This window comes from Chiloscyllium punctatum, chromosome 21, assembly GCF_047496795.1.
Source record: "Chiloscyllium punctatum isolate Juve2018m chromosome 21, sChiPun1.3, whole genome shotgun sequence".
Taxonomy (NCBI): domain Eukaryota; kingdom Metazoa; phylum Chordata; class Chondrichthyes; order Orectolobiformes; family Hemiscylliidae; genus Chiloscyllium; species Chiloscyllium punctatum.
In genome coordinates, this window is record NC_092759.1 from 4101540 (window position 1) to 4125680 (window position 24141).

At 53.9% G+C, this 24141-nt stretch overlaps 1 protein-coding gene and 1 pseudogene across 1 annotated transcript in view; one reads left to right on the forward strand and one right to left on the reverse strand.

Annotated features, from left to right (window-relative positions):
* LOC140492432 (transcription initiation factor TFIID subunit 6-like) overlaps nt 1–133 on the forward strand; it is a 12629-nt gene extending 12496 nt beyond the window's left edge. The window contains exon 9 of the mRNA XM_072591323.1: nt 127–133. Within this exon, the coding sequence (XP_072447424.1) occupies nt 127–133 (7 nt within the window). The remainder of the gene's footprint in view (nt 1–126) is intronic.
* Nucleotides 134–282: 149 nt separating this feature from the next.
* Nucleotides 283–18305, reverse strand: LOC140492534 (calpain-5-like; annotated as a pseudogene).
* Nucleotides 18306–24141: the final 5836 nt, after the last annotated feature.

Below are 24141 nucleotides of genomic sequence, written 5' to 3' on the forward strand. Positions count from 1 at the left end.
GGGGGGGGGGGGGGTGGAGGGTTACGAGGCCGAGAAAAGGTCAGTCATGATGGAATGGCGAAGCAGACTCGATGGGCCGAATGGCCCTCATTCTGCACCTGTGTTGCATGGTCTCGAGGTCTAAAGCGTTTAAGGGAGATGGGGAGAGAGACGTACACTCTCCCAGCAGCGATGGGAATGGGAGGCACAAAGGGTGGGTTTGCAGAAGAGGTCAGAGTTGGAAGGGGGGAGGGGAGAGCTCAGGTCGGGAGGGGCCTATTGATCAAGGGGGTATGAGAAACCTTACCAGAACTCTCCATCATCACTGACAGTTACTCCGATCTTCTCCCTCTCCGCCTTGCTGATTTTCTGCCACTCTTCAGACCTACAGAGACGATCAGACGGTTAGAGGTCCCTGGATCGAGGGCACTTGGCCGCGTCTGAGGGCAGGGTGTTTTCCGACGGCAGATTTCCACCATGTTCTCCCCAAACCCCACCCTCCCCACGGACCCATTCCCACAGCCAATCGCTTGGCAGTGACCCAGGGCCACATTGGGTTGGGCATTCCAACATGGCTGTCATGTCGAGGCTATCCCACAATCCCCTGGGGTTTTGTTGCCCATCATTGCCCCTCAGACCCTCTCTGACTCCACCTCAAACTAATCGGCTAAGCTACGACCTTTCAGCTCTTTGGCCTTCTCAGGCACTTTTACGATGAGTCCCAGTTAGCAAGAACCAGGCATTCTGTATCTACCCCACCCGTCCTGTGATGGGGACAGTGTAGAGGGAGCTTTACTCTGTATCTAACCCCGTGCTGTCCCTGTCCTGGGAGTGTTTGATGAGGGGACAGTGTAGAGGGAGCTTTACTCTGTATCTAACGCTGTGCTATGCCTGTCCTGGGAGTGTTTGATGCGGGACAGTGTAGAGGGAGCTTTACTCTGTATCTAACCCCGTGCTGTCCCCTGTCCTGGGAGTGTTTGATGGGGACAGTGTAGAGGGAGCTTTACTCTGTATCTAACCCCGTGCTGTCCCTGCCCTGGGATGGGGGACAGTGTAGAGGGAGCTTTACTCTGTATCTAACTCTATGCTGTCCCTGCCCTGGGATGGGGGACAGTGTAGAGGGAGCTTTACTCTGTATCTAACTCTATGCTGTCCCTGCCCCTGGGGATGGGGGGACAGTGTAGAGGGAGCTTTACTCTGTATCTAACCCTGTGCTGTCCCTGTCCTGGGAGTGTTTGATGGGGTTCAGAATCCTGACCCTCACTGAACAACAGCTCCCCCGCCAACCCAATGGAAACGGTCTGCCTCCCCATCCACACTGACCCGTCGCTCCATGGGCCGTTCCAATCGGTGCTGCCCCACGGGTTCCGCATCCGGATCATGTAGAGTTTCTCCTGCTTGAAGAAGGCCATGAGCCCTTGGCCAACACGGACCTTGCGGGATATCCGTCACCCCATAGGCGTGGCCCTTCACCAGGGCCGCAGTCCATCTGGGCCTCCAGCTGCTCTCCGGACTCCGGCTGGACACAGTACGAGAGAAACCAAAGATGGCCATGGGGTGGGGTGGGTGGAGGGGAAGGGGACCGAGCGTAAGGGGGAGACGTCAATGGAGGCGTTTCACGTCAACCCCTCCCTCCCACCACCACCTTTTCCCTTCCCTCCCCTCTCCCCTCCCTCCCCACCACCACCTTTTCCCTTCCCTCCCTCTCCCCTCCCTCCCACCACCACCTTTTCCCTTCCCTCCCTCTGTCCCCTCCTCCACTCCCCCGCCCCCCTTTTCCCTTCCCTCCCTCTGTCCCCCTCTCCCCCCCAGCCCCCCTTTTCCCTTCCCTCCCTCTGTCCCCTCCACCCCCCCCCCCCGCACCTTTGCACGACAAAGCAAGATCCCGGAGAGCACGGGAGGTGGGGGGAGGGAATTCTCACCGCCCTCTCCCGGCAGCTGGGAGCGCGCCAGAGAGTTTCCCCGAAGGGACCGTTCGGCCCGTCTAGCACCCCCCCCCCCCCCCCCCCCCCCGCCGCCCCGGCATTCCTCACCGCGATCAGAGCGGAGGACCGGGGATCGAATCGGGTCGGTTGGGGGGGTGGGGTGGGGGGGGGGGGGGGGGGTGGGGGCGGGGGTGTCGCTCCTCTGTTATTCCTGGTCCGTTTCGGGTTGGGGGTGGGAGGGGGAGGTGAGGCCTGCGGGTAAGGACGGCCTCTGCTGCCCGTCCCTAATTGCCCCCTTCGTGATGTTTGGGGCGGGGCTATTCTCGGAGGGCAGGTTCCAGGAGGACAAGGAGGACTGTTTTCCCTGGAGCGTCGGAGGCTGAGGGGTGACCTTATCGAGGTTTATAAAACCATGAGGGGCCTCGATGGGGTAAATAGACAAAGTCCTTTCTCTGGGGTGGGGGAGTCCAGATCTAGAGGGGCAGATGGAGGGAGGGACTGTTCCATTGGGTTGGCGGGTGGAAGGAGAGGTGTTGTTTAGTGAGGGTCAGGACTCTATCCCCCTCAAACACAATCCCAACTCAGGGACAGCACGGGGTTAGATACAGAGTAAAACTCCCTCTACACACTGTCCCCATCAAACACAATCCCAACTCAGGGACAGCACGGGGTTAGATACAGAGTAAAACTCCCTCTACACTGTCCCCCATCCCAGGACAGGGACAACACGGGGTTAGATACAGAGTAAAACTCCCTCTACACTGTCCCCCATCCCAGGACAGGGATAGCATTGGGGTTAGATACAGAGTAAAACTCCCTCTACACTGTCCCCCATCAAACACAATCCCAACTCAGGGACAGCACGGGGTTAGATACAGAGTAAAACTCCCTCTACACTGTCCCCTTCAAACACAATCCCAACTCAGGGACAGCACGGGGTTAGATACAGAGTAAAACTCCCTCTACACTGTCCCCCATCCCAGGACAGGGATAGCATGGGGTTAGATACAGAGTAAAACTCCCTCTACACTGTCCCCCATCAAACACTCCCAGGACAGGGACAGCACGGGGTTAGATACAGAGTAAAACTCCCTCTACACTGTCCCCTTCAAACACAATCCCAACTCAGGGACAGCACGGGGTTAGATACAGAGTAAAACTCCCTCTACACTGTCCCCCATCCCAGGACAGGGACAACACGGGGTTAGATACAGAGTAAAACTCCCTCTACACTGTCCCCCATCCCAGTACAGGGACAGCACGGGATCAGATACAGAGTAAAACTCCCTCTACACTGTCCCCATCAAACACTCCCAGGACAGGGATAGCCCGGGGTTAAATACAGAGTAAAACTCCCTCTACACTGTCCCCCATCCCAGGACAGGGATAGCACGGGGTTAGATACAGAGTAAAACTCCCTCTACACTGTCCCCCATCAAACACTCCCAGGACAGGGACAGCACGGGGTTAGATACAGAGTAAAACTCCCTCTACACTGTACCCCATCCCAGTACAGGGACAGCACGGGATCAGATACAGAGTAAAACTCCCTCTACACTGTCCCCATCAAACACTCCCAGGACAGGGATAGCCCGGGGTTAGATACAGAGTAAAACTCCCTCTACACTGTCCCCCATCCCAGTACAGGGACAGCACGGGGTTAGATACAGAGTAAAACTCTCTCTACACTGTCCCCATCAAACACTCCCAGGACAGGGATAGCCCGGGGTTAAATACAGAGTAAATCTCCCTCTACACTGTCCCCATCAAACACTCCCAGGACAGGGATAGCCCGGGGGTTAAATACAGAGTAAAACTCCCTCTACACTGTCCCCCATCCCAGGACAGGGATAGCACGGGGTTAGATACAGAGTAAAACTCCTTCTACACTGTCCCCCATCCCAGGACAGGGATAGCACGGGGTTAGATACAGAGTAAAACTCCTTCTACACTGTCCCCCATCCCAGGACAGGGATAGCACGGGGTTAGATACAGAGTAAAACTCCTTCTACACTATCCCCCATCCCAGGACAGGGATAGCACGGGGTTAGATACAGAGTAAAACTCCTTCTACACTGTCCCCCATCCCAGGACAGGGATAGCACGGGGTTAGATACAGAGTAAAACTCCTTCTACACTGTCCCCCATCAAACACTCCCAGGACAGGGACAGCACGGGGTTAGATACAGAGTAAAACTCCCTCTACACTGTCCCCCATCCCAGTACAGGGACAGCACGGGGTTAGATACAGAGTAAAACTCTCTCTACACTGTCCCCATCAAACATTCCCAGGACAGGGATAGCCCGGGGTTAAATACAGAGTAAAACTCCCTCTACACTGTCCCCCATCCCAGTACAGGGACAGCACGGGGTTAGATACAGAGTAAAACTCTCTCTACACTGTCCCCATCAAACACTCCCAGGACAGGGATAGCACAGGGTTAGATACAGAGTAAAACTCTCTCTACACTGTCCCCATCAAACACTCCCAGGGACAGGGACAGCACGGGGTTAGATACAGAGTAAAACTCCCTCTACACTGTCCCCCATCCCAGTACAGGGACAGCACGGGATCAGATACAGAGTAAAACTTCCTCTACACTGTCCCCCAGAGCAAGACAGAGACCTTATGGGTTTAGGGTGAGAGGGGAAAGATATAAAAGAGACCTCAGGGTCAACTTTTTCACCCAGAGGGTGGTACGTGTATGGAATGAGCTGCCAGAGGATGTGGTGGAGGCTGGTACAGTTACAACATTTAAGAGGCATTTGGATGGGTACATGAATAGGAAGGATTTGGGGGGATATGGGCCGGGTGCTGGCAGGTGGGACTAGATTGGGTTGGAATATCTGGCCGACATGGACGGGTTGGGCCGAAGGGTCTGTTTCCGTGCTGTACATCTCTATGACTCGAATTTAGCAGAATGGTGGATAGCCCCGAGGGGCAGAATGGCCTACCCTTCCTGCAGGAAGTCTGTAAGCCACTCCCTCCTGCCTGTCTGTGTGGAGGGTGACCCACTCAGTCCCATTACCCCCCACCCCACCACTGTCTGTGGATAAGGGAAGGTTTGGGTGGGGGGGAGTGCAGGGGCAGGTGGGTCAGCCTGGTTTGGGCCGAAGGGTCTGTCTGACGAGCACGGACCAAACGGTACACAGATCCCACCACGGGCGCGGACTCGGAGTGTCGGTGCAGACCGGGCTGCATTGATGTAGCGCCCAGTGAGTGAGTCGTTACCCGGATGGAACAGCTGATGAGTGAGCTCCTGGAGTGGGCCTTCAGGAGGTTCTGGTAGAGTCCGTTCCTCTTGTCCAGGTCTCCGCTGTAATCCCCCTGGGTCAGGGCCACGGGCTCGGACACCCCCCCAGTGAAATCCACCAGCGCGTCCCCAGTGTTTCCTCCATCCAGGGCCTCGTAACAGCCATTCAACCTGGGGAGGGCAGACAGGAAAATCACATCCACATCGGCACAGGAGGATCCCATTCCAATCCCTTCTCACCCCCACCTTCACCCCAACACCCACCCCCACCTCAACCCTCACACCAACCCTCACCCCGACCCAAACCTCCCCCCCACCCAAACCAAACCCCCACCCCAACCCCCACACCCACCCCAATCCCAACCCTCACCCTCACCACTCACCCCAACGCTCACCCCAAACATCACCCCTACCCCAACCCCCACCCTAACCCTCACCCCAACCCCCACCCCAACCCTCACCTCAACCCTCACCCCAACCCCCTCACCCCAAACCCCACCCTCACCCTTCACCCCAACCCTCACCCCCACCTCAATCTCAACCTCAACCCTCACTACAATCCCCAACCCCACCCTCACCCCAACCACAACCCCCACCCCAACACCAAACCCAACCCCAAACCCCACCCCAACCCCAAATCCAACCCCCATCCTCACCCTCACCCTAAAACCCTACCCCCGCACACCACGCCCACCCCCACCCCACACCAGCCCCCACCCCAACACTCACCCCCACCCCCACCCCCAGCCCCACCCCCACCCCAACATCAAACCCAACCCTGACCCCAACACCCACCTCCACCCCAACCCTCACCCCAACCCAACCCCAACCCTCTGCCCAAGCCCAACTCTCTCCCCAACCTCAACCCCAACCCCAACCCTCTCCCCAACCCCAACCCCAACCCCAACCCCCACTCCAACCTCAACCCCCACCACAATCCCAACCCTCACCCCAACCCCAACCCCAACCCCAACCCCAACCCCAACCCCAACCTTCACCCCAATCCCAACTGTCATCCTCACCCCCACCCCTCTCTCCAACCCAACCCCCAACCCCAAACCCCATCCACACCCCAACCGCAATTTCAACCCTCACCCTAATCCCCACGCCCACGCCCACCCTCACCCTCACCCCAACCCCCACCCCAAGCCCAACCCAGTTTGTCAGTCCCAGGGACAGTCCAAACTCGGTCAGCTCCCTCTACTGCTTTAAACAGAAACTACACCCTCCCAGGGCAGGGACAACACGTGGTTAGATACAGAGTAAAGTTCCTTCTCCACTGTCCCCCATCAAACACTCCCAGGACAGGGACAGCATGGGGTTAGATACAGAGTAAAGCTTCCTCTACACTGTCCCCCCCATCAAACACTCCCAGGGCAGGCATAGCACAGGGTTAAATACTGAGTAAAGCTCCCTCTACAGAGATCTCAATTCAAGCCCGACTGATGGGGAGGATGAACAGCCCATCCAGTCAGGGATGGGGAAGGAGGATGGCCTGTCCAATGAGGGATGGGGAAGGAGGATGGCCTGTCCAATCAGGGATGGGGAAGGAGGATGGCCTGTCCAATGAGGGATGGGGAAGGAGGATGGCCTGTCCAATGAGGGATGGGGATGATGGATGGCCTGTCCAGTTGGGGATAGGGAAGGTGGATGGCCTGTCCAATCAGGAGCAGGAGGTGGATGGCCTGTCCATTTAGGAATGGGGAAGGTGGATGGCCTGTCCATTTAGGAATGGGGAAGGTGGATTGTCTATCCAATCAGAGATGGGGAAGGAGGAGAGCCTGTCCAATCAGGAACGGGAATGGTGGATGACCTGTCCAATCAGGAATGGGGAAGGTGGATGGCCTGTCCAATCAGGGATGGGGATGGTGACTGCCCTGTCCAATCAGGGACAAGGAAGGTGGATGATCTGTCCAATCAGGGACTGGGAAGGTGGAAGGCCTGTCCTGTCTGGGATGGGAAAGATGGATGGTCTATCCAATCAGGAACAGGATGATGGACTGTCTGTCCAATCAGGTATGGGGAAGGTGGATGGTCTGTCCAATCAGAGACGGAGAAAGTGCATGGCCTGTCCAATCAGGGTTGGGGAAGGTGGACGCCTTGTCCAATCAGAGATGGAGAAAGTGCATGGCCTGTCCAATCAGGGATGGGGAAGGTGGGTGCCCTGTCCAATCAGGGATGGGGAAGGTGGATGGTCTGTCCAATCATGAATGGGGAAGGTGCATGGCCTGTCCTATCAGGGATGGGGAAGGTGCATGGCCTGTCCTATCAGGGATGTGGATAGTGGGTGCCCTGTCCAATCATAGACAGGAAAGTGGATGTCCTGTCCAATCAGGGACAGGGATGGTGGATGGCCTGACCAATCAGGGATGGAGAAGGTGGATGCCCTGTCCAATCAGGGAAGCGAAGAGGGATGCCCTGTCCAATCAGAGATGGGGAAGGTGGATGTCCTGTCCAATCAGGGACGTGAAGGGGGATGGCCTGTCCAATCAGGGATGGGGAAGGTGGATGCCCTGTCCAATCAGAGATGCGAAAGGGCTTGGCCTGTCCAATCAGGGATGGGGAAGGTGGATGCCCTGTCCAATCAGAGATGGGGATGGGTTGACTTACTTGGCGTAGGCCTTCTCGAGGAGGGAGCACCAGAATTCACGGTGCTCTGCAGAGTGACAGAAGATGAGCTGCCCATTGATGGTGGGCAGACGGTCATCGATCACCACGTCCAACCAGGCCCCGAAGCGGCAGAAACGGAAATGGAAGATCCCAGCATAGTCCTCCGGTCGCTTCGGATCCCATTCCTGACCCCCATGATCCGGGATCACCTGCGGGAATCATTCCAGACGGTCAACCCCAGCCACCATCCCGGAAACCTACACCCAGAGAACCGGTCCCCACCCCTCGGTGATCATCATGGCTCCCACAAGGGATCCCGAACCTGACGGATCCTGAAACCCGGATCTCTGGTTTCCCATGGACTGCACCCCTGCTTGGAGTGTTTGATGGGGGGACAGTGTAGAGGGAGCTTTACTCTGTATCTAACCCTGAGATGTCCCTGTCCTGGGAGCGTTTGATGGGGGACAGTGTAGAGAGAGCTTTACTCTGTATCTAACCCCATGCTGTCCCTGTTCTGGGAGTGTTTGATGGGGGACAGTGTAGAGGGAGCTTTACTCTCTATCTAACCCTGTACTGTCCCTGTCCTGGGAGTGTTTGATAGGGGGGTCAGTGTAGAGGGAGCTTTACTCTGTATCTAACCCCGTGCTGTCCCTGTCCTGGGAGCGTTTGATGGGGGACAGTGTAGAGAGAGCTTTACTCTGTATCTAACCCCATGCTGTCCCTGTTCTGGGAGTGTTTGATGGGGGACAGTGTAGAGGGAGCTTTACTCTCTATCTAACCCCGTGCTGTCCCTCTCCTGGGAGTGTTTGATGGGGGACAGTGTAGAGGGAGTTTTACTCTCTATCTAACCCTCTGCTGTCCCTGTCCTGGGAGAGTGTGATGGGGATAATTTGTCAGATTAGGGCATATGTCCGTAACCTTACCCTCCCCCACGCCCTTACCCCCCGGTGGAGGGGAAGAACGACACGGAAGGTTCCGGACCTTTTTCCATAGCGAGGACTCCGTTGCCAGGCAGGAACAGGCCGCCACAAACCAGCAGTTTCCCAGGCTCCCCTGGTTCAGATCCCGCGAGCTGATCCCATCCACGAACAACCGGGGATCCTCGCAGAGTTCCTGTGGGGAAGAACGGGGTCAGAGGTCACGGGGTTCAGGTGGTCACCGGAGAGCGGTAGGCCCCAGGCTCCGAGCAATGAAGCCTTTCCCGTTAAGCCCGCTCCCGTCAGGACGCGATTGCAAGAGTGCCAAAACACAAACACGCAACGTGAGCGAGCTCCGCAAGGCAGTCGGCAAAAGCTGATTGGCATTTGCGTTGCCGGGGAGAACGCGGGGGATCTCCCGTCACCAACGACAGCAAATTTGAAACAAAACTTCCCGACGGCCTCTTCCTCGGGCGGAGAACCTGCATTTCTGTAGCGCCTTCCCTGCCGCCTCACTTTGACAGCCTGACAGAGCGTCATGGGCAGCTATCCGAATTCGGCGCCAGCTGGGCAGGAGTTGGACGGGGGGGGGTCACAAAATGGCTCCCAGATTTTGGTGATCGGAGTGGAGGGGGGGGGGGTAAAGGGTGGGGGAGTGGAGGGAGGGTGTTAACTACCCTTCCCCCTTTCAGAGAACCATCCGAGGGACCTTTACCCTGCCTCGGTATGGCACCATCGGAAGTGCGGCAGCCACCCTCGACCGGCCTAGTAGAAATGGTGGCAAACGGTAGTTTGATAGCGGGATGAGAGAGAGCTGCTCTTCTGCCCTCCGCTCGTCAGGACCGCACGCAAGAATGCCAAATTCCCAACCCGCCATATTGTGACAGGATGAAAGGGTTCCGATTGGTTGGCTGGTGGTGTCTGATTGGCCGAGGCGTCGCCATGGAGAACACAACTATGGGCCCAGTTCTCCCGTGACTCAGAAGGAGGCAAACGCGGGCCCCTTGTGTAAGAAACACTGCTCCTTTGAGCAACACCGCTCCTTAAAAATGGAGTCGCAGGTAGATAGGATAGTGAAGAAGGCGTTTGGTATGCTTTCCTTTATTGGTCAGAATATTGAGTACAGGAGTTGGGAGGTCATGTTGTGGCTGTACAGGACATTGGTGAGGCCACTGTTGGAATATTGCGAGCAATTCTGGTCTCCTTCCTATTGGAAAGATGTTGTGAAACTTGAAAGGGTTCAGAAAAGATTTACAAGGATGTTGCCAGGGTTGGAGGATTTGAGCTACAGGGAGAGGCTGAACAGGCTGGGGATGTTTTCCCTGGAGCATTGGAGGCTGAGGGGTGACCTTATAGAGGTTTATAAAATTATGAGGGGCATGGATAGGGTGAATAGACAAAGTCTTTTCCCTGGGGTGGGGGAGTCTAGAACTAGAGGGCATAGGTTTAGGGTGAGAGGGGAAAGATATAAAAGAGACCTAAGGGGCAACTTTTTCACACAGAGGGTGGTACGTGTATGGAATGAGCTGCCAGAGGATGTGGTGGAGGCTGGTACAGTTACAACATTTAAGAGGCATTTGGATGGGTATATGAATAGGAAGGGTTTGGAGGGATATGGGCCGGGTGCTGGCAGGTGGGACTAGATTGGGTTGGGATATCTGGTCGGCATGGACGGGTTGGACCGAAGGGTCTGTTTCCATGTTGTACATCTCTATGACTCTATGACTATGTGAGGGACATGGATAGGGTGAATAGACAAGGTCTACACTGTCCCCCATCAAACACTCCCAGGACAGGGACAGCACGGGGTTAGATACAGAGTAAAGCTCCCTCTACACTGCCCCCCATCAATGCAGGAACAGGTTTGAGAGAGGAGTGCATGGGCCGAATGGCCTCCAATCGTTTTCCCGAAAGGCGGAAGGCTGAGCGATGGTTTGTGGCCTTACCCCAGGGCGTTTCCACTCTATGGTGCCAGGCGGCGATTTGGTGTAGTAGATGGAATCGTTGGTGACGGGGAAGTGGGGGTCCTCGAACAGGCTCCTCTGCCGTTGACAGGAGCGACGCAGCGCCCGGTAATCCTGCCCCTTGTATCGCCCCACCCGCTGAGGCATGGCGTTAGCTTCAGGCTGCGGCCTAACCACCAGCACCGGGCCTGCAGGGAAATCCACCGAGAAACCAGGCCTGAGGGGAGAGAGATCCGCGGGTTAGCCACACCATCCCGGGACCGACTGAGGGTGGGGAATCTACAGAGGCTGGGGATCGACTGAGAGCAGGGATCGGCTGAGGGCCAAAGGCTGCACTAGGCCCAACCAGCAGGACCCTAGCATCATCGTCAGCTTTCCCTCAGCAAATACAGCAGCGGGAGTCTGGGGGGGAGTGGGGAATGTGTCAGGATTTACAGGGGGGTCCCGAGGGGAGGGGGGCGAGTGTGTCAGTATTTACAGGGGGGTCCCCGGGGGGGAGGGGGGAGTGCATCAGTATTTACAGGGGGTCCCCGAGGGGAGGGGGGAGTGTGTCAGTATTTACAGGGGGGTCCCCGAGGGGAGGGGGGAGTATGGGGAGGGACAGAGAGAGAGGGAACGTGTGTGTATGCGCGTGAGTGTGAGAGAGTGAGTGTATGTGAGAGAGTGCGAGTGTGTGTGAGGGAGTGAGTGAGTGTGAGAGACCATGTGTAAGTGTGAGAGAGCGTATGTGAGTGTGAGAGAGTGGATGTGAGTGTGAGAGCATGTGTGAGTGTGAGAAAGTGTGTGTGAGTGTGAGCAAGCGCGTGTGAGTGTGAGCGAGCGCATGTGAGTGTGAGCAAGCGCGTGTGAGTGTGAGAGAGCGTGTGTGAGTGTGGGAGCGTGTGAGAGTGAAGGAGCATATGTGAGTGTGAGAGCGTGTGTCAGTGTGAGAGAGCGTGAGTGTGAGAGAGTGTATGTGAGTGTGAGAGCATATGTGAGTGTGAGAGCGTGTGTAAGTGTGAGAGAGCATGTGTGAGATTAAGAGAGCGTGTATGAGTGTGAGAGAGCATGTGTGAGTATGAGAGAGCGGGTGTGAGTGTGAGAGAGCGTGTGTAAGTGTGAGAGAGCATGTGTGAGATTAAGAGAGCGTGTATGAGTGTGAGAGAGCATGTGTGAGTGTGAGAGAGCGGGTGTGAGTGTGAGAGAGCATGTGTGAGTATGAGAGAGTGGGTGTGAGTGTGAGAGAGCATGTGTGAGTATGAGAGAGCATGTGTGAGTGTGAGAGTGTGTGTGTATGATAACGTGTATGAGTGTAAGAGAACGTGTATGAGTGTGAGAGAGTGTGTGTGAGTGTGAGAGCATGTGTGAGTGTGAGAGAGATTGAGTGTGAGAGAGCGTGTGTGAATGTAAGAGAGTGTGTATGAGTGTGAGAGAGTGTGTGTGAGTTTGAGATACCATGTGTGAGTTTGAGAGAGCATGTGTGAGTGTGAGAGAGTGTGTATGAGTGTAAGAGAACATGTGTGAGTGTGAGAGAGTGTGTATGAGTGTAAGAGAACATGTATGAGTGTGAGAGAGCGTGTGTGAATGTAAGAGAGTGTGTATGAGTGTGAGAGAGTGTGTGTGAGTTTGAGAGACCATGTGTGAGTTTGAGAGAGCATGTGTGAGTGTGAGAGAGCGTGTGTGAATGTAAGAGAGTGTGTATGAGTGTGAGAGAGTGTGTGTGAGTTTGAGAGACCATGTGTGAGTTTGAGAGAGTGTGTATGAGTGTAAGAGAACATGTATGAGTGTGAGAGCGTGTATAACTGAGAGAGCATGTGTGTGTGAGAGAGAGCGTATGTGAGTGTGAGGGAGTGTATGCGAGTGTGAGAGAGCATGTATGAGTGTGAGAGTGAGTGTGAGAGAGCATGTATGAATGTGAGCGAGCGTGTATGAGTGTGAGAGTGTGTGAGTGTGAGAAGATGTGTGCATGAGAGCGTGTGTGAGTGTGAGTGAGTGAGAGAGAGCGTGTGTGTGTGTGAATTCATGTGTGAGTATGAGAGAGCGTGTGTGAGTGTGAGAGCATGTGTGAGTGTTAGAGCATGTGTGAGTGTGAGAGAGCATGAGTGTGAGAGAGCATGTGTGAGTGTGAGAGCGTGTGTGAGTATTAGAGCATGTGTGAGCATGAGAGAGTGTGAGAGAGTGTGTGTGATTGTGAGAGTGTGTGAGAGAGCATGTGTGAGAGAGCGTGTGTGTGTAAGAGAGCGTGTGTGAGTGAGAGTGTGTGTGAGTGTGACAGAGCATGTGTGAGTGTGAGAGTGAGTGTGAGAGAGCATGTGTGAGTGTGAGAGAGCGTGAGTGTAAGAGAGTGTGTCTGAGAGAGCTTATGTGTGTGAGAGAGCGTGTGTGAGTGTGAAAGAGCATATGTCAGAGTGAGTGTGAGAGAGCGTGTGTGAGTGTAAGAGAGTGTGTCTGAGTGTGAGAAAGCATGTGTAAGTGTGAGAGAGTGTGTGTGAGAGTGAATGTGAGAGAGCGTGTGTGAGTGTGAGAGAGCATGGCTGACTGTGAGAGAGCGTGTGTGAGTGTGAGAGAGCATGGGTGAGTGTGAGAGAGCGTGTATGAGTTTGAGAGAGCGTGTGTGAGTATGAGAGCATGTGTGAGACCGCGTGTGCGAGTGTGTGAGTGTGTGTGTGAGAGCGTGTATGAATGTGAGAGCATGTGTGAGTGTGAGAACGCGTGTGCGAGTGTGTGTGTGTATGTGAGAGCATATATGAGTGTGAGAGCATGTGTGAGTGTGAGGGAGTGTGAGAGAGCGTGTGTGAGTGAGAGAGCGTGTGTGAGTGTGAGAGCGTGTATGAGTGTGAGAGCGTGTATGAGTGTGAGAGAGCGTGTATGAGTTTGAGAGTGTGTGTGAGTATGAGAGAGCATGTGTGAGTGTGAGAGCATGAGTGTGAGAGCATGTGTGAGTGTGAGAACGTGTGTGTGACAGCGTATATGAGTGTGAGAGCATGTGACAGAGTGTGTTTGAGTGTGAGAGAGGGTGAGTGGGAGAGTGTGTGTGAGTGTGAGAGAGTGTGTGCATGAGAAAGCATGTGTGAGAGCATATATGAGTGTGAGAGCATGTGTGAGTGTGAGAGAGTGTGTGTGAGTGTGAGAGCATGTGTGAGTGTGAGAGCATGTGTGTGTGTGTGAGTGTGAGAGCATGTGTGAGTGTGTGTGTGAGAGTGCATGTGTGTGTGAGAGAGAGCGTGTGTGAATGTGAGACCGTGTGTGTGAGAGAGAGCGTGTGTGAATGTGAGACCGTGTGTGTGTGAGAGAGAGCGTGTGTGAATGTGAGACCGTGTGTGTGTGAGAGAGAGAGTGTGTGCGTGAGAGAGAGAGTGTGTGCGTGAGAGAGAGAGTGTGTGAGTGAGAGAGAGAGTGTGTGTGTGTGTGTGTGTGTGTGTGTGTGCGAGAGAGCGTGTGTGAGTGTGTGCGTGTGTGAGTGAGAGAGCTTGAGTGAGAGAGAGTGTGTGTGTGTGAGTGTGAGTGCGAGAGAGCGTGTGTGAGTGTGAGTACGTGCTGTCAGTGAGCACCACGCTATTCCACCCATTACACTACAGTAGGATACAATGCCACCCTGTGACCAAGCCTCTGACTGGGAGAGTGTGTCCGGATGATCCCAGGAACCTCACTGCATTGTCACGTGTGGTTACAGCGGAACAGGTCTGGCAAGGTGGTCAGTGTTCTCAGTCTGAAGGCTCACTCACTACCCTCACCTCTCCTCCCCCACCGTCTGACTGATCTTCAAGCCCAAACCAGACCTCCTCCTTAACCTCAGTGACTGACCCACCCTCCTCACCTCCCTCCCACCGTGACATGAAGACCCCTCTGCCAAAGGTCAGCAACTCAATGGCCCCGAAGTTCCCCAAACGTCCTCCAGCCAAACCCAACCATCCACAGTATTTCTCCCAATTCTCCATTCCCAAAGCCCTCCAAATCTTACAATACTCTGCTCTGAAAATGCTCCACGTTCCCCCATTCTGACACATCCCCCTTGCACATCCTTAATGCCCAACGCCCTGATGACCTTTGGGGACAGCCCCAGCCCTTTCACGATTGAGAGTCGAGGTGGTTGCCCAGGGCTCGGGAATAAATCCCTCCTGCTCTCCGCTATCCTGAAATCGGCAGGTTCGGAAACTGCTGAGGAGAAAGAAAATCAGGGGATTCTGTCCAGGTTTCCCGGGGAGCTAGGGAGAGAAACACACCTCAAAGGTCAGAGTTAACTGAGCAATTTTACTGGAAGATTTTCCATCCTACTGTAACCCCGGCAGAAAACTAGCCACCAGGATACATGAACACCAACTAGCCACAAAACGACATGACTCTCTCTCACTTGTATCCTTACATACAGATGAGGAAGGACACCACTTTGACTGGGACAACACATCCATCCTAGGACAAGCCAAACAGAGACACGCACGAGAATTCCTAGAAGCATGGCATTCCAACCGGAACTCTATCAGCAAACACATCGAGTTAGACCCCATCTACTACTCCCCGAGCGATAAAGAACAGGAAATGACATCACCAACCCAAGGAAACCTAAATACAAAGAGAAAACGCTTCATCCAGAGGCTCACTGATGATGTAACCTAGTACGGTGACGAAACGTCTGAAAATGAACCTTCCAGCTCAGTGAGCAAACCTACATCCGTGGTCTAGACACTTGGGAGTGCTGCAGAAGGGCGACAGGTGGGCGTGTTCAAGACCCTGAGTGGTTTGGGAGGCTGGATGAGTCACGTAAAGGACGTTGGTGAGGCCTGTACTGGAGAACTGTGTCCAGATCTGGTCCCCCTGTTACAGGAAGGACATTTTTAAACTGGAGAGGGTTCAGAAGAGATCTATCGGGATGTTGCCGGGACTGGAGGGTTTGGGTTCTTAGAAGCTCATAGATTCCCTGCAGTGTGGAAACAGGCCGTTCAGCCCAACAAGTCCACACCGACCCTCCGAAGAGTAACCCACCCAGATCCATTCCACGTACCCTAATACTCTACATCTACCCCTGACTAATCCACCTAAACTACACACCCCTGAACATAGAACATTCCAGCGCAGTACAGGCCCTTCAGCCCTCGATGTTGCGCTGAGCTGTGGAACCAAACTGAAGCCGATCGAACCTACCTGATTCTATTCTCGTCCATATGTCTATGCAATCAACATATAAATGCCCTTAAAGTTGGCTAGTCTGCTGTTACAGGCAGCGCGTTCCACACCCCTATTACCCTCTGAGTAAAGAACCTACCTCTGATATCTGTCCTATATCTATCACCCCTCATGTTAACCTTCACAATCTGAGGAAAACGCCTCTCACTGTCCACACTCTCTAACCTTCTGATTATCTCGTACAATCACGGGGAGAATGTGCAAACTCCACACAGACAGTCACCCGAGGCTGGAAGTGAACCTGGCATACAGTGCGCATGAGGCAGCAGTGCTAACCACTGAGTCACCACATTATAAAGAGAGGCTCGATAGGCTGGGACCACAATTTCCTTAGAGAGTAGGAGGTTAAGGGGCTAATATAGAGAGGTTTATAAAATCATCACTTGCACGTTCTCCCCGTGTCTGTGTGGGTTTCCTTCGGGTGCTCCAGTTTCCTCCCACAATCCAAAGATGTGCAGGTTAGGGTGGATTGGCCGTGCTAAACTGTCCCATAGTGCCCAGGGATGTGCAGGTTAGGGTGGATTGGCCGTGCTAAATTGTCCCATAGTGCCCAGGGATGTGCAGGTTAGGGTGGATTGGCCATGCTAAACTGTCCCATAGTGCCCAGGGATGTGCAGGTTAGGGTGGATTGGCCGTGCTAAATTGCCCCATAGTGCCCAGGGATGTGCGGGTTAGGGTGGGTTGGCCGTGCTAAATTGTCCCATAGTGCCCAGGGATGTGCAGGTTAGGGTGGATTGGCCGTGCTAGATTGTCCCATAGTGCCCAGGGATGTGCAGGTTAGGGTGGATTGGCCGTGCTAAATTGTCCCATAGTGCCCAGGGATGTGCAGGTTAGGGTGGGTTGGCCGTGCTAAATTGTCCCATAGTGCCCAGGGATGTGCAGGTTAGGGTGGATTGGCCGTGCTCAATTGTCCCATAGTGCCCAGGGATGTGCAGGTTAGGGTGGATTGGCCGTGCTCAATTGTCCCATAGTGCCCAGGGATGTGCAGGTTAGGGTGGGTTGGCCGTGCTAAATTGTCCCATAGTGTCCAGGGATGTGCAGGTTAGGGTGGATTGGCCGTGCTAAATTGTCCCATAGTGCCCAGGGATGTGCAGATTAGGGTGGATTGGCCGCGCTAAATGTCCCATAGTGCCCAGGGATGTGCAGGTCAGGGTGGATTGGCCAGGGGAATTGCAGGGATATTGGGTCAGGGTAGGGGAGTGGGATGCTCTTTGGAGGGGCCGGCCTGGACTGATGGGTCGAGTGGCCTGCCTCTGCTCTGTCGGGATTGTATGATTCTATGAAGGACATGGATAGCGTGAATAGTCAAGGTGTTTTCTGTGGAGCGGGGTTCAAGGTGCGAGGGGAAAGGGACGTGAGAGCGATCTCTGTCACACAGAGGGTGGTACGTGTATGGAATGAGCTGCCAGAGGAAGTGGTGGAGGCTGGTACAATTACAACATTGAAGAGGCATTTGGATGGGTATATGAATAGGAAGGGTTTGGAGGGATATGGGCCGGGTGCTGGCAGGTGGGACTAGATTGGGTTGGGATGGTTGTTGGGTTGGGCCGAAGGGTCTGTGTACGTGCTGTTTGACTCTCGTGCTGGATGGGGTGGGGTGAGGTGGGCAAAACGAGGACAGGAACCATCCCCCCCAGGGTCATTGGCATTCGGAATTCTCTCCCTCACCACCTTCGCCTGTCCAGGGTGACACATTTGGTTACTCTCAAGGTAAAGTTTGGTTTGATGGTGGGGGGGGGGGGGGAACGTCTCGACTGATCGGAAAGGGATGGCACAGGCCGTGAGGGAGGCCTCAATCTGATGGTTTTATGGAACGGGGTAGCAGCCCTCAATGGGCTGAACAGCCTGCTCGTGATCTTCTCTTAGGGACTTTCCCTTCCTCCTAACCCTTTCCGAGTTGGAGAGATGGCTATCGCCCCAGGGATGAAGAACAGGAAGCTGTCTTACTGCTTTAACAAGGGTCCGACCACACGGGAGAATGGTAAACCCAGAGCCCAGGGGGAAGCATCTCAGGAATCGGGATTAGCGCGCCTCAAGTCAGTATTGAGTCTCCTCCTGCCCACACCCGGACCCATTCCTGGGTGTAACCTCTCCAGCTCTCCTGCAGAATTTCTCTGACCCTCCCTCTCAAGCCCTCCCCCCGAAACGGTCTTCCGCAAAAGGGGGCATTCCTGGAATAAAAGACATGGAACAAACCAGACCAGGGGCTATGAACCAACTTGGGATTTGAACTTTCCCCCCAGGTCGCAATCTCTCACGTCTCCCTGAGGCTGCAGTCGCTCAATGAGAGCTCAGGTTGACTCAGACTGACCTGTTGCAGAATCCGAGAGTGTTCTCTCTCTCTCTCTCTCTCTCTCTCCCCTCCTCTCAAACAGGGCAGCGCTGATGGTCTCTCTCTCTCTATCGATCGTCCCCCTCTCTGGTGCAATCTTCCACAAACTGTGTTTATTCAGAGCCAAGCCTGGCTCCCGAACCAATCAGCCCCAGCTTCCTGGTGTTCATTCCAAACAGACGAAACTGAATTGAGCTGAACCAGATTCTTAACCCTTTAAGAACACTTTCATCACTGTCCTGACTGGCATCTAATAACTTCCAATTCGGACTCTGTGGTTAGCACAGCTGCCTCACACAGTCCTATTCCACCCCAGGGCGACTGTCGGTGGGGGGTTTGCCTGGGTTTGCTCCAGGGATGTACAGGTTAGGGTGGATCGGCCGCGCTAAATTGTCCCATAGTGCCCAGGGTTGTGCAGGTTAGGGGTGGATTGGCCGCGCTAAATTGTCCCATAGTGCCCAGGGATGTGCAGGTTAGGGTGGATTGGCCGTGCTCAATTGTCCCATAGTGTCCAGGGATGTGCAGGTTAGGGTGGATTGGCCGTGCCAAATTGTCCCATAGTGCCCAGGGATGTGCAGGTTAGGGTGGATTGGCCGTGCTAAATTGTCCCATAGTGCCCAGGGATGTGCAGGTTAGGGTGGATTGGCCGTGCTAAATTGTCCCATAGTGCCCAGGGATGTGCAGGTTAGGGTGGATTGGCCGTGCTCAATTGTCCCATAGTGTCCAGGGATGTGCAGGTTAGGGTGGATTGACCGTGGGAAATGTCTCTTTGACATACCCCCGTGTTCCCTGGCCAACATCTCTGCTGCTTCTGGTTTGCTCCAGTGAAGCTCAGTGCAAGCTGGAAGAACAGCACCTCATTTTCCGCTTGGGGGGGGTCCCAGCAGCCCTCGGGACTCAATATCGGGATCAATCATTTTAGGACCTTCTCCCACACTCTTACCCCAACCCCCACACACCTATTCATGATGAAGGGCTTATACCTGAAATGTCGATTCTCTTGCTCCTCACACACTCTCGCCTTGTTATCACATCATCTGCGTTTGCCCACAGCCCATTGTTTGCCACAGACAGTCACCATTAAGTCACCCATCCCAGCGTTCCTCTCTCTGTCTGGGGACTCCATTCTCACATACCGTTTATTCCTTACCTCATCCCCCTGACCCGACCCCACCTTCTGTGCCAATGTCAACACCGTCCCATCTGCCATCAGTTCTGAGGACCTGAAACATTAACCCTGCTCTCTCTCTCTCGGTGGAGCTGCTGAGCTTTTCCAGCAACTTCTGTAGCTTTGAATGACATCAATCACAGAGCTTGATAAGGGAGGCGGGCGACAAGGAGGCAGAGGTTATTGGGAAGGGGCATGGGGGGGGGGGCGCGAGGGGCTGAATGGTCTCCTCTTGCAACAGGTTTGGACACTTATGTACATGCTCCACCTCAGACCTCCCAGTGGAACTCAATGGAAGGCAGGCCTGACCTGAAGGATGCAGTGCAGCTCGTTCTGATGTGGAGAAGCACACAGCACCAGGTTAGAATCCAACAGGTTTATTTGGAAGCACTAGCTTTCAGAGCACTGCTCCTTCCTCAGGTGGCTGTGGAGCGGGACCATAAGACACAGAATTAACAGCAATCCAGGTTTGTTCGATATATCATTTCAGTTGCACGACGCTGTAATCTTTTGCTATACATTCTGTGTCTTACGATCTTGAAGGAGCGTCGCTCCGAAAGCTAGTGCTTCCAAATAAACCTGTTGGGACGATAACCTGGTGTTGGGCTATCGTTAAATCAGCTCATTCGCGATTTGCATTCATGTAGCGCCACCTCAGGAGCATCGCGAAGTGCTGCCCGGGTGTCGAAGCGATCGCAAAGGTTATTCTTGCACAGCAAGATCCCACAAACGGCAATGTTTTCCCTCCCCTGCTGTTTAAACCTGACTTAGGTTATAGGAGAATGTTTGGATGGGTCACACCGGGGAGAGATTCCCTGCGTTTATAGATTCCACGGTGGGTGCGGCTGCTGTAAAATCACTCAATATCGCAACTTGTTTCTTCTGTTCACGGGATGCGGGTCCAGCATTTATTGCCTGACCCTAGTTGCTCCTTGAGATGGTGTTGGGGAGGCACCTTAGAGATGTACAGCACGGAAACAGACCCTCCACTCCATTTTGTCCATGCTGATTTGATATCCTAACCTCATCTAGTCCCATTTGCCAACATTTGGCCCATATCCTTCTAAACCCTTCCTACTCATATACCCAGTCACATACCTTTTAAATATTGTCATTGTACCAGCCTCCATCCCTTCCTCGAGCAGGTCATCCCATACAAGCTCCACCCTCTGTGAGAAAATGTTGCCCCTTTTTAAATCTTACCCCCCCCCTCACCTTAAACCTCTGCCCTCTCTAGTTTTGGACTCCCCCGTCCCAGGGAAAAGACCTTTGTCTATTTACCCTACCCCTGGCCCTCCTGGTTTTACAAACCCCAATGAGGTCACCTCCCAGCCTCTGACACTCCAGGGGCAACTACCCCCAGCCTGTCCCTCAACTATTTTCATTAGAATAGTGACTGTGGCATCCTTCACCTGAGGTGGGGGGCAGGTTGATGGCAAAAGGTGGCATCTCCAGCTGCTCTGTTGGGAGCAATATTAAATGATTTTTGTTCTCTTCTGTTGCTGTGCAGCGGGGGTTCGAACCCAGGGGGGGGGTTTTTTTTGCTTTCGGAGACGGTTTGTGAGCCGGGTGAGGAGGGAGCTATTCAGTCAGTCCATCAGAAATAAATAGCTCAGGTAGGAGTTCACCGGGCACTCCCCGATTCTGTAAGACTTGATTGTTTGCCTATCTGAAATACCTCCAGTGAGTGTAAATACCGACACACCCATCGAGTAGTGCTCTGGGATCAGGCACCGAGAAACCACAGGCAATAGCTCAGTTGGGTAAGGGGGATAAGTTTTGGTGGTGGTGGGGGGAGTTCCTCCAGGAATTGCGCTGGGTTGAGGAAGTCACGCTGGTCGCTCAACTTTACAATCATTAACCAGAGCAAACGGAACTACCGAGTCAAGGACACCTCACCAAAGACTCGGGCATGTTTGGGGAGGGAGTAAAGTCGCCCCGAGTCCTGGCTGGTTCTCATGGAGATGCTGACATCTCTCCATAGCATCTGAAATGTGACGTAACCCACCTTCATAACACAGGAGCGAGAGCGCGGGTTTTAATGTTTAGCCACAATTAAACCTCACATCGCCCTCGGGATAATCAGTGTGGCTGACTCATTCCTTTCTCGGTAAGCTAGGAATGTAGGCATTTGTACGGAGGTGGACGCAGCAATTCACACCCACATTCGTACGTGTTTCCAGTTGGCTTCCGAGACACTCTAGTGTGCTCCAGGAGCAATGGGCACGGGAGATTGGCCCTATCTCTTGGAGTCTGCCCAGTTTCTCCTTTGTAGGCTTCAGCTCTTCCGTCTTCGTGCTGTCAAGCCAAGTCTCCTCCAATAAGGTGCCACAGAATGGGAGGTCAGGAGGCAATATCTGAACATGGATCCAAGGGTTGGTTAGCCAACGGGGAGCTGAGGATGTGAAGCAATTCCAGGAGGCTAAGCCCGTGGGAACTAGGTTTGCCAGGAGCGTCGAGCCCAGTTGGAGGGTAAACGGTCAACAACTTTGCCTCGGGTGGGGGGGGGGGGGGGGGGGGGGGAACGGAGCAAGTTTGGCCAATCCTCTTCAGTTTAGAGGAATCGGAGGAGATTGAGTTGAGATCTTTAAGGTGCTAATTGCCAAAGTAGACGCAGACAGGACGCTCCCCCCCACCCCAACAACACGGTCTAGAAGGGGAGGTCACGGTTTTAGGACAAGAGGCAGCAAACTTAAAAACAGAGATGCAATTACCTCTCTCAAAGGCTGGGGAGTCTGTGGAACCCACTCCCCGAGGGGGGGCTGGATGCAGAGACACTGAGTAAACCTAACGAGGAGACCATTTTCAAATCAGTAACAGGTTGAAGGGGCCACACAAGAAAGTGGAGTTGAGGCTGAGATGAGATCAGCGTATTAAAACGGTGGAGCAGGCTAGAGGGGCTGAATGGCCCTGAACTCCTAGCTCTGAGGTAGAGAATTTCCCAAAACGGGTAGGCATACCGAAGGGGGCGAGTGAACATTCAGATTAACGCTGGCAAACACCAACATCTCCACTTTGGCAGGAAGAATAGAAAAAGCGGAGAGAGAGAAAGGAGGGGGGAAGAGAGAGAAAGGAGGGGGGAAGAGAGAGAGAAAGGAGGGGGGAGAGAGAGAAAGGAGGGGGGAAGAGAGAGAGAAAGGAGGGAGAGAAAGGAGGGGGGTGAGAGAGAGAAAGGGGGGAGAGAGAGAACATGGGGTGAGAGAGAGAGAGAGAAGGGGGAGAGAGAGAAGGGAAGAGAGAGAGAGAGAGAGAGAAGGGGGGGAGAGAGAGAGAAGGGGGGAGAGAGATAGAGAAAGGGGAGAGCGAGAAAAGGGGGAAAGAGAGAAAGGAGGGGGAGAGAGAGAGAGAGAGAGAAGGGGGAGAGAGAGAGAGAGATTGCAGAACTCTATTGTACAGGATGGTCTGCTGTCTGAGGCAGTAACAGTGGGTGATTAGGGAGACAGCTGAAAGGGTGCCATTTGGTGGAGTTGAATATAAAAGTATGGAGGGTTTGCCGAGAGGTGAAACCACACCAGGAGGTTTGGACGCCTTCTCTCGAGAAGACATTTTCAATGCACCGAGGGAGTCAAGGAGCACAGTAAAGTCAGGGTTGAAACTGTAACCACATCTCCACGAACACAGTCAATCAAACCTCCCACATCCTAAAGCTCCTCTATGACCTTCCTCATTCCTTCATTTGTCCCAAAACCTCTCCCACGGGTGTCGGAGCAACGATCCTCAATTTGCCTGTCAATCCTTCCAGCCACGGATTTGGACCGAAGAGAGAATTGAGGTGGCTGGGTGAGGAGACAGGACAGTACAGTACATACAGCAAGGAAACAGTCTGTGCCGACTCAGTGCTCCTGGCACATGTCCCTCCAACCCTTTCCTGTTCATGAACTTACCCAAATGTCTTTTAAACGGTCTATAATTGTACCCACATCCAACACTTCCTCAGGAAGTTCATTCCACACAGACTTTAAAAAAAAATTGCCCCTCAGTCTTTAAATCTTTCATCTTGAAATCCCGCCCCCCCCATCTGAGGAAAAAGACCCCTGCTATTCACCTTATCCATGCCCCTCACGATTTTATAAACCTCCATGAGGTCACCTCTCCTGTGCTCCGGTGAAACAAATCCCAGCCTCTAATAACCCAAACCTGGCTCTGCCCTGGTAACTCTCTTCTGAACCCTCTCCAGCCTCACCGTCACCTTATTCTCTCTCACCTCCAGCTCAACCAGATCTCTGGCACCACATGAATTCAGGACTTTTGCAACCCCTCCCTATTTTCCAGGTCTCTGAAATCCATCTTCAATAGGTTCTGACAACCTTTGACTAGAGGATTGGGTGCGTGTTGGCAGTTCCTCACGAGGCAGCCTCTGTCAGATTCTCCAGGTCAGCGTCCCCACACACCACGAGATGTTGAGCAAACCCCCCCCGAGTGGTTTATATAGGTCTCGCCTTGGCATTTCCCCAGATGCTCTCCTCAGTCAGACTGGCACAAAGACAGAAGCCAATCTCAGAGTGGTGGCAGGCAACAGTCACATCACTACAGCAGCTGCAAGTGCCAAGGGGCACATTAACACTTCAGTGAAGACGGATTTGATGCAGAGACATTTATTCTTACAAATTAAAACATAAACCAGGAGTAAGGTTTGTGTGATTTAAACGATGGGAGAGTATCTAGCCAGAGGCCATGGGTCACTATGCCAGTATGTACACAGGTAACACTGCCCCCAAACCCACCCACCCCTCCAAAATCAAACCCATAACCTGTTTCCCCCCCCTCCCCCCCCCCGCCCCAGTCTGTACACAGCACAGAGGGGACAGTGTCAGTAACTGTTCAGTCATTAC